At 36.9% G+C, this 11355-nt stretch overlaps 1 protein-coding gene across 1 annotated transcript; it reads right to left on the bottom strand.

The window, feature by feature from the left end:
• Window positions 1–7673: 7673 nt before the first annotated feature.
• LOC141661083 (uncharacterized) lies at window positions 7674–10078 on the bottom strand. Its single transcript, XM_074468067.1, has 6 exons — window positions 9842–10078; window positions 9361–9724; window positions 8946–9208; window positions 8260–8399; window positions 8089–8181; window positions 7674–7959 (listed from the first exon to the last, which is right to left on the bottom strand). Exons 1-6 carry the CDS (start codon window positions 10076–10078, stop codon window positions 7674–7676), a joined length of 1383 nt encoding a protein of 460 aa, XP_074324168.1.
• Window positions 10079–11355: the final 1277 nt, after the last annotated feature.

Genomic DNA, 11355 nt, shown 5'->3' with positions numbered 1-11355 from the left:
GAATTTGGTTTTCTGAAACTTTTGGGTTTCTGGGGTTAGAATAAAATAGGGTCTATAATAGTGTATTTATAGGCAAAATTTTCAGCTGAAATTTTCCCATAAATAATATTATTATTATCCCATTTATTATTCTCATTAATAATTAAAACACCTTTTAATTATTAATCCTTTTTCTAAACACTTTAGAAATAATTCTCTCCCTTGATTTAATTTCCAAAAATTAAATCCTTAATTAATAATATTAAGAACTTTTCTTAATTAATTTATAATCAATTAAATCTCATTTAATCAATTATTAAATTTGCCAATTAATTATTTATTTCACAAATAAATAATTATTTAGCCATTATTAATTAATTCCTCCACCATAAAATCATTCTCTTTTTATGGTGTGACCCTGTAGGTTCAATATTAAGCCGGTAGTAGAAATAAATAATAATAAAACTATTTTATCATTATTTATATAAATTCTCTAATTTATTAAATATGATTAATTAATTAATCAAATTTATTCTACATCGTGAGTGATGCTTCTCAACATATCGCGACTATCCGGATAATATGAATTCACTGCTTAGAATACCAAGAACCTGTCAGTGAATAGTTACCGTACAATAAACTCCTTCTACCCTACAATGTCCCGATTAAATACAAGGCATGGATCTCGTGTCAAGCCTATCTAATTTAATCACTTGCTTACCATTTACTATGCGTAGTTCTATGCAAATCAGAAACTCCTTTCTAATTTCATTTACTCTGGCCAGAGATTCCTGAACTAGCATAAGTGGATCAGCCTTGAACATTCGCTTCCTTCACTGGAAGGGGTAGATCCTTTATTGATCATACACTATCTTCGTGTACAAATTCCTATACCCAGAAGAGCTCTAATAATTGTCCCTGGAGACTAAGAACTAAACCAAAGCATAGTTCAGTGTACACAAGATGACTATGATGACCTCAAGTCAAAGGATACTTGTACAACTATCACTAAGCGAACAACTGCTGACACGTGAGTGAACTCCATCAGTTGTTCAGCTGGGTGAGTCATGTTCAGTGAACTTATTCTATAATAAGCACCTACATACTAGCTATAGTGTCACCACACAAATGTCTATGAGAACAGACATCCTTCATAATGAAGCAAGCATAATATGTACCGATCTTTGTGGATTATTAATTACCAGTTAGTAATCCTACGACCAGGAACTATTTAAGTTTAGAGTTATCATCTTTTTAGGTCTCACTATTATGATCTCATCATAATCCATAAAAAGCTTTACTCTAAACTATGGTATATCTTATTTAAACACTTAAATAGATAAAGCCCGTAATAAAAACAAAACAAGTCTTTATTAATATCAATGAAATCAAAATAGATTACATAAAAGTTATTCCTAAATCCTCATACATGATTGGACTTAGGACATATTCCTTTCAATCTCCCACTTGTACTAAAGCCAATCACTCTGGTATCTAATACCCATCTTGTCTTTATGACGATCAAAGTGACTTTCATAAAGTAGCTTTGTGAGTGGGTCTGCTATGTTGTTATGTGTGTCAACTCTAATTCAATACAATATAAGAAATGTTACTGCGCTCCCACTAACCCTTTTGTAGACGCATGGTTCATCTACGTTTTTGATAAAATCAAACTCTTTGATTGTCTCATCAAAATGAATGTTCCATCTTTTGAGAAGCTTGCTTTAAACCACATTAATCGCAAGCAAAATCCGAACTGATTTTAACAGGGCTACAGGTAAAAGGTTTCATCAAAGTCAATCCATTGCCTTTGTTTGAATCCTTTTCCCAAAAGCCTGGCCTTAGAGGTCTCCACCTGGCCATCTGCTATAATCTATCTTTTGTATACCGTATATATAGATTCCATTCTGGATTTCATGGCACCATGCCATTTCTCTGAGTCAACACTACTCATAGCCTCATTATAGGTCACAGGGTCGTCATCATCAATGATCGACAACTCATTGTCATTCTCAATGACAAGGCCATATTACCTCTCAGGTTGGCGAGACACTCTCCCTGACCTATGAATGGGCTGTTCCACAAAAGGTTGTTCAGTTAGAACAGGTGTTTCCACTCGATCTGTAGTAGTTTGTGCTTCTTGAACTTCATTAAGTTCAATTTTACTCCCACTGTTTCCTTCAAGGATAAACTCCTTTTCCAAGAAGGTAGCATGTCTGGAGACAAACACCCGATGATCGGTGCAAAAGTAATACCCTAAAGTCTCTTTAGGATATCCCACAAAACTATATATTACGGATCGATATTCCAGCTTATCTGGGTCAACTTACTTGACATAAGCTGGACATCCCCAAATCTTAACGTGTTTAAGACTCAGTTTCCTTTCTTTCCATATCTCATACGGAGTTTGAGGAACAGATTTGGAAAGCACCTTATTCAGTAAATATGTTGAGGTTTCCAATGCATAACCCCATAGGAATACTGGAAAATTTGCATAGCTCATCATGGACCGAACTATGTCTAACAAAGTTCGATTTCTCCTTTCAGATACCAATCTGGAGGAGTCCAGCGGGAGACTATACCATTTACTTTGAGATAATCCAGAAACTCTCCATTCAAGTATTCACCACCTCGATCTAATCGAAGAATTATGACACTATGTTTGGTTTGTTTCTCCACTTCATACTTATATTCTTTGAACTTTTCAAAGGTCTCAGACTTGTGTTTCATCAAACACATATCCGAATCCAGATCTATCATCTATGAAAGTAATGAAGTATGAAAATCCACCCATGGCTTGCATAGACATTGGTTCACATACATCTGTGTGTACCATTCCTAGCAAATTTGCAGTCCTCTCTCCATGTCTACTAAATGGAGACTGCAATGCCACTATGAAGTGAGATTTTCATCATCCCTTTTCTTTTATTAGTTTGTTCAATCTGAAGTAAATTATGTCACATATATACAGACCATTATTTAAAGCACCACGTCCATAAAGAATATTATCTCTAAGAATAGAACATTCATTATTCTCAATAATAAATGAAAATCCAGCCAAGTCTAACATGGGAATAATATTCCTCACAATCGAGGGAACAAAATAACAATTATTTCAAACAATAGTCTTGCTCGTAGGCATATGTAAATGAAATGATTCTACATCTTCAGCAGCAACTCTTGCTCTATTTCCCATCAGTAGAATCACCTCCTCTTCCTCAAGAGTCCTACTTCTCCTTGGTCCCTGCAATAAATTGCAGATATGAGAACCACAGGCGGTATCGAATACCCAAGTAGAAATGACATATTCACTTCTATCATGAACATACCTGAATCAGAAGCGGTAGTCTCACTACCCTTCTTCTTCAATTCTGCAAGGTAAACCTTGCAGTTCCTCTTCCAGTGCCCCACCTTGTTACAGTGAAAGCAAACAACTTTGCTCTTGGGGTCTTCAGCTTTTGGTGGAACCGGCATTTTTTCACCTACTTTCTTCTTCTTGGAAGAGTTCCTCTTCCTTTTCTTAGGATTGGAACCTTCACCAATTAGAAGAACAGAACTCTTCTTAGGGGGAAAATTCGATTCCGCAGTCTTCAACATGTTGTGGAGTTCAGGCAGGCTGACATCCAACTTATTCATGTGAAAGTTCACAACAAACTGCGAGAACGAACTCGGAAGCGATTGCAAGACCAAGTCTTGGCTCAGCTCCCCATCCATGGCAAAACCAAGTTGTCCAAGACGTTCAACCAAATTGATCATCTTAAGTACATGGTCATTCACAGATGATCCCTCAGACATCCTACAACCGAACAACTCCTTCGATATCTCATATCGAGCTGTCCTCCCTGCCACATCATATAACTCTTGTAGATGCATGAGGATAGTGTGAGCATCCATATGCTCATGTTGCTTCTGTAGCTCAATGTTCATGGAAGCTAGCATGATGCATTGAGCAACATTTGCATCATCTATCCACTTACGATACACAACATGTTCATCATTATGTGCATGACTAGCAGGTTCAGTAGGCTTAGGTGAGTCAATCACGTATTCCAGCTTCTCAATCCTGAGAACAATTCTCAAGTTTCGAAGCCAGTCAGCATAATTAGGACCAGTCAATTTGTGAGCATCTAGTATGCTCCTGAGTGATAGTGCAGAAGACATAATGTATTTTGTAAATCTGTAAATGATAAACACATAACAACACTTAGCAAATATTCGATTTCATTTTAAAACACTATATGAATCGGGTCTTTATTCATAAGTGACTCCCACTAGTTTTCCTAATTTATTCAACCCCCTACGTGAAAAATTAAGCATTCATAATGCTAGTGGGAATAGGGATCCTACATTCCATTACACGACCCCGGCTCTAGCACGAACCTCCATGTAATGTTCAATAGGCAGACAACTCTTGTCAATTACATCTCATGTTATTCCCTAATCAAACTTTAGCCTCTTGAATAATTGAGTCTCGGCTGTAGCACGACAAACTCAATATTCTAAGTCAAGTATAACCCAACATTCCGTACAGTTGAATCAGTCCCCAAAGGCCCACGGCTATAGCATGTACCGACCTTTAGATTCTTATTCAAAGTACACATCTCTATGTAATAGACAAGTATTTCTTATTTCGAAATCAAAGCCCTCGGCTGTAGCACGAACCGACAATGATTCAAAAATAAGAACTACTTTTCTATCATGTTGGAAGGCTATGACCGACACAAGCCCGTTGTATCATTGGCCAATTACTACTTAATATTATTTAATTTTAGAGGGATTATATTACGTTACAATCATAATCATATTATAAAGAAATTCTTCCTTTTAAATTAAATATTTCAAATCAATAATCAATAATCAGATGATTCCCAGATCGGGTGGAGCATTGTCAAGAGGCGTCACTTAATAACCCTTTCTTACAGATAAAAATCTGTTGTTGACAGAATCATCCTTTCTCTCATATCGAAAATTCATATTCAATTACGTGTTTCACAAACACAAGAATCTCATGATTGTATTCATAATATTATTCTTAAGGTTATGAAACAATTTCACTATACTAGGTTGTCTAACAAACGCCTTATGTTTATTTAAGTTCACCTAAATCTATCATCGCATGATAAACTAAGCATATATCACATATATCAACATGAATAAACATCAAGGTAGGCATGTTACATCATCTAGCACATAGAACTAAGCATTATACATCTCTATGTATCACATGAAGTATTTAAAAGCAATTTAAACAGTTAAAAACAGCTTAAAAACACTTCTGTTAGCTATAAACAGTTCGAAACAATTTCATAAAATATCATATAATATACCATTAGAAGCGTCTCGAAAAGACGAATCCAACAGCACCAAAATCGCCCAATTCTGAGCTCCCACGCGCCCTCACGCGCCCCGAGAAGGTAACCCACGCGCCGCCACGCGCACACACGCTGTCAGGCCCCCCACGCGCGTCCACGCGCCTCACGCGCCCCTAACCCCTATGCTGACGTCAGCATGACATCATCTGATGATGTCAGCATGACGTCATCAGCGCGTGTCTTCCACGCGCCGCGCGTGGCACGCCAGCGCGTGAGCCCCACGCGCGCGTGGTCGACGCGCGGTCCTTCCCTTTACAGCGATTCGCCGCCGCCTTCTCTCTCCCTCGGTTTGCGTGCTGCCTGACATGTCTTCTTTATTCTTTCCGTGCACAGCAGCACAGACAGCAACATAGATGCAGAAAATATGCAGATGTAATATATATATACATACAATTCATATATATATATAATTATTTAATTACGAATTTAATTTCAACAACTTCAAAAATTCATAATAAAAAATCTATACATCCTAAAATTATGAAAAAAATACCCAGACGATCTACAACACTTGTAGAACCCAGATTAACATTCAAAATTATTCTGAGAAACGATTTCTCATCAAGCAAAATTAATCCATAATATAACTTGTAAAAATCATAATTAATTCATACAAGCACATAAAATTCTGAAATTTTTACCACAGATCTATATGCATACAACCTATGCTCTGATACCATTGTTGGATTTTTAATCGCAGCGGGGCATGGCAAAACACTTTTACACACACAAAATCCAAATAAAAGCATATAAATTGTAAATAAAAATTCGAGGGATCGAATCTAACCTTTAAAAATAATTCGGAGACAACGATCAGAGATCCTTAACAGTTGCTCCTCAAGTGTGAAGCACTCCACCGGTATCCACCAAGAAAACGACTTTTAGGAGGAGGAGGAGGTGGAGAGAATTTGGTTTTCTGAAACTTTTGGGTTTCTGGGGTTAGAATAAAATAGGGTCTATAATAGTGTATTTATAGGCAAAATTTTCAGCTGAAATTTTCCCATAAATAATATTATTATTATCCCATTTATTATTCTCATTAATAATTAAAATACCTTTTAATTATTAATCCTTTTTCTAAACACTTTAGAAATAATTCTCTCCCTTGATTTAATTTCCAAAAATTAAATCCTTAATTAATAATATTAAGAACTTTTCTTAATTAATTTATAATCAATTAAATCTCATTTAATCAATTATTAAATTTGCCAATTAATTATTTATTTCACAAATAAATAATTATTTAGCCATTATTAATTAATTCCTCCACCATAAAATCATTCTCTTTTTATGGTGTGACTATGTAGGTTCAATATTAAGCCGGTAGTAGAAATAAATAATAATAAAACTATTTTATCATTATTTATATAAATTCTCTAATTTATTAAATATGATTAATTAATTAATCACATTTATTCTACATCGTGAGTGATGCTTCTCAACATATCGCGACTATCCGGATAATATGAATTCACTGCTTAGAATACCAAGAACCTATCAGTGAATAGTTACCGTACAATAAACTCCTTCTACCCTACAATGTCCCGATTAAATACAAGGCATGAATCTCGTGTCAAGCCTATCTAATTTAATCACTTGCTTACCATTTACTATGCGTAGTTCTATGCAAATCAGAAACTCCTTTCTAATTTCATTTACTCTGGCCAGAGATTCCTGAACTAGCATAAGTGGATCAGCCTTGAACATTCGCTTCCTTCACTGGAAGGGGTAGATCCTTTATTGATCATACACTATCTTCGTGTATAAATTCCTATACCCAGAAGAGCCCTAATAATTATCCCTGGAGACTAAGAACTAAACCAAAGCATAGTTCAGTGTACACAAGATGACTATGATGACCTCAAGTCAAAGGATACTTGTACAACTATCACTAAGCGAACACCTGCTGACACGTGAGTGAACTCCATCAGTTGTTCAGCTGGGCGAGTCATGTTCAGTGAACTTATTCTATAATAAGCACCTACATACTAGCTATAGTGTCACCACACAAATGTCTATGAGAACAGACATCCTTCATAATGAAGCAAGCATAGTATGTACCGATCTTTGTGGATTATTAATTACCAGTTAGTAATCCTACGACCAGGAACTATTTAAGTTTAGAGTTATCATCTTTTTAGGTCTCACTATTATGATCTCATCATAATCCATAAAAAGCTTTACTCTAAACTATGATATCTCTTATTTAAACACTTAAATAGATAAAGCCCGTAATAAAAACAAAACAAGTCTTTATTAATATCAATAAAATCAAAACAGATTACATAAAAGTTATTCCTAAATCCTCATACATGATTGGACTTAGGACATATTCCTTTCAACTTCCACGTAAAATTGTCCATGAGTAAACATCCCTTTTGGCAAAAAGAGAGCCACATTTTCAAGAGAATGTCCCTGAGCCTTGTTGATGGTCATAGCATAGCAAACCTGTAGCGGCATCTCTTTTCTACATAATATGAATGGAAATTGAGTTTCAGTTGGACATAATTCCATCATCAGAATGAAATGTTTTGCACCCTTAAACTGACCAACAATAACCTCACATTCAACACACTGATCCAGGAACCTGGTGACCTTCATCCTTAAGCTGTTACACAAGCCCAACGTTTGATTTAACTTACGCATCAGCATAACAACAACACCAACTTCCAGTTCTAATTCGTGAAGGGGCAAACCATGGATATCGATAGCGTTTATGTATTAAGGAGGGAAGGACGCAAGCTGATCAAACACCGAAATAGGGAAATCCTCAGCTGTGTCAACACTAAAATACGATGACAGTTCACCTGGAAGCTTCTCCACAATAAGACTGTTAACACGACCAACATTTTAATTAGTAGGAGTTAATATTGCTCGCTCACTCAAGTAGTTTGGATCCTGATAATACTGCATGAAATTTGGGAATGTACTTTCCATCATACTCTCAACAGTAATTTGGGAACCTAAGTGGAAAAAGCTTTCTGGAACAGAAATATCATCTCCACCTTCACCATCAGTTCTTCTATTTGGTTCCCATTTTCCCATCACCTACATCCAAAACCCACGCTCCAAAATCTCTTAAACTGTGTACGTCTTCCAAACTATTTCCCTTGTTCAACCTCATGTTATGCTTGAGCTTGAACACCCTCGCTATCTTCCAAAGCTTCGATCTTTTATAGATGAAGAAACAATTTCACCATGCGATGCTCGTGTAATGACTGACAAGAATCTAACAGAAATCACCACCAAGGACAACTGTAATCCCTCCAAATGGCATGTCAAAGCAGTCCTGGATCTACAGCCTTCATGATATCCCTAAGTGATCGATCAACACACTCAAAAGAGTAATGATGTTGCATTTGCGCCTCACCCCAAATAATCAAATTGGTTCGCTTTATCAACTCAGCTATATTTGATGCATGAGATATCGAGCACATAGAATGCTCATCAAGAATAATAGGAATTTTAAATCTTGAATGCGCAGTCCGACCTCCAGGTAATAGAGTTGCTGCTATCCCAGATGAGCTACTGGAAGAACAATATCACAGTCAGACCTTAGCTTGGCAATAATTGTTCTCCACAAGAAGGTTTTACCACAATCGCCACTACCATATACAAAAAAATGCCCCCTTCCCCCTTGTCAACTGACTGCATGACAACGTTGTAGACCTCTAGTTGCTTAGTGTTACAACGTGACTTCAGGTCCAGAAATTCTCTCTCCATTTCGATAATTTTATGGATTGTCTCCTCAATAATGAGATTATTGATACTGCAATCCAAATAACTGTGCGGCGGCTGTGGCAATTGAGTGTAATCCTCAAGGGACCTCCCACTGCTCTTCAAAATATTGTGGAACTCTACAAGGATATAAAAAAATAGATAAAACCCACAAAACTGTTATGCACAGTTGTACCTAACATTTCATGGCATAAGTTGAAACAAATGAAATACCTACCGGCAAGCGCATAAAATTGTTACTGCTTCTCATTCAGTATTAAATATGGATTACCTGTTATCTCTCGTTGTTTCTTCACAAGGTCATCAACCATGTTGACCCATTGACCATTCCACAGAGCATTCAGATCAGTCACCAACTGACGGATTTGATCGGGAATTTCGGTTTCAGAACACTGGCTAAAAACCTGATGCCATTCATTTTCATCATCAAGAAGTCCAAAATCCCTGCACGCTTCCTGAAAATTGGCACAAACTTTTCCATTTATAGTCCTTAATGACTCAAATAAGGTCGCACCACGTACTTTTGTCAACAAAAGACGTAAAAGCCATATTTCTCCCGAAATATGACGTGAATAAGCTAATCTACCTATTTTCTTTCCCCTCTTTCTCGGAGCCCACACTCTATCAACATCATTCTAGACATAATGCTGGGATGTTTCATCATAGAGATACTGGACAGGATTACTATCGGTCGCATTCAGTGTAAAATACGCTTCCAGTTGACTGCATTTTTCCCTTTCCCTAGAGGCAACCTTTGCCAACGGCTCATTGGCACGAAACGTACACGATTTTCTACCCTGTAAATGAAATGATAGCTGCTCAACTACAAGGGACCTATAATGAATATTAAACCTAAACACCATGTATGCAGCTTCATACCCACATATGTATCTTCCATCAAAGTATGATTGTATCTCATCCTCATACTCATCCATCCCCTCTCTAACGCACAACTTTCTTTTCCACCCTCTAATTTCCACCGTCGCCATATCATCACCTTTAAGGCAATACCTGAAAAGGTATTTAAGACTACGCGTATGAGAACAGATTTTGACATTAATATGACACTGATATTTGACCAAAAGTTCCCAATTGTAAGGAATAACCCATTGGTTATCTAAATCGACTTTTCCTCACCTCACTATTATTTTTGCTTTCCTTCACCTATAGATAGGGAACCCTGACTAGTCAAACATGGTCGACTCACAGTACCTACAAAATAAATCAATGTGCGGTGATGTAAGGTATTGTGGCTAACTGCAATTCAGTAAAATAGAGAACAAACTCATGCTGACCTCTTTGGAAAAAGCCTCATGCACTTAAACCGTTTCATGCATGGAGATCTTGGCCACTATTTCCCACAAGCTCCGTGCAACATGAATTCTTTCACTGCAGCATAGCCAACAGGATCCACCTCTGGATCAGGAATTTCCGCAGAAATAAAATTATCAACATTTTTCCTGCAGATCCTGTTTCGAGGCAGAATCTAGCCATATCAACATGTGCACATGCGGAAGCCCTCTTTCTCAAACTCCACTACATACATCACTTCCAGAAAAGCAAAACATCAATGTCAGGCCAACATAAATAATATCAGCAGAAATTACTGTTAAAGATAAGTTTAAAAATTTACCCCCTAGAGAGGTACCAAAGTAATTTGTTTTCTTAATGTCATCAATCAGCTGGTCAAGCATCAACCTGAAGACATGTGCCATCACATCAGGCAAGTTCTACGGAGAGCACTGGGGCAGCAGCTTCATCATTTGAATAACCTCATCCCATAATGGATTTGTAATCATTATAAGAAAAATATCGGGATGTCCTATAAAACGACAAACAACAAGGGCATCATGGAAGTTCTACTGCATATATATCCGTGATCCTAAAAATCAAGAAGGAAGAATAAATCCTTTACCCATATTGGATGACTCAGAGTGACCGTGTGTCACTGATTGTTGTATATTACTGTATAACTCAGTCCATAAAATAGTCTGATTAGTACAAAACCACCACATGCGTGCTTGTTCAATTGTGGAAAAAGCATCAACAACTTATTGCTGGTAAAGACGGTCACCTAGACGCGGTGTCATAGCTACAACTCAAAACATCACCAATCAGCGAATGCATAACATAAAATTTCCTAACATTACACAGTAAACTAAACCCAAAAAACGCACCTTGATTTGTGCACACCTGGAACTTATATGAATTATATTCCTTCATTGTGATCATCTGCCTTTTTTTCTCCGACACACCATCCACCTTG

The sequence above is a fragment of the Apium graveolens genome, chromosome 5, assembly GCF_009905375.1.
Source record: "Apium graveolens cultivar Ventura chromosome 5, ASM990537v1, whole genome shotgun sequence".
In the NCBI taxonomy this organism is placed as follows: domain Eukaryota; kingdom Viridiplantae; phylum Streptophyta; class Magnoliopsida; order Apiales; family Apiaceae; genus Apium; species Apium graveolens.
Note: the sequence above shows the minus strand (reverse complement) of the source record. Positions and strands in the feature narration are given on the sequence as shown.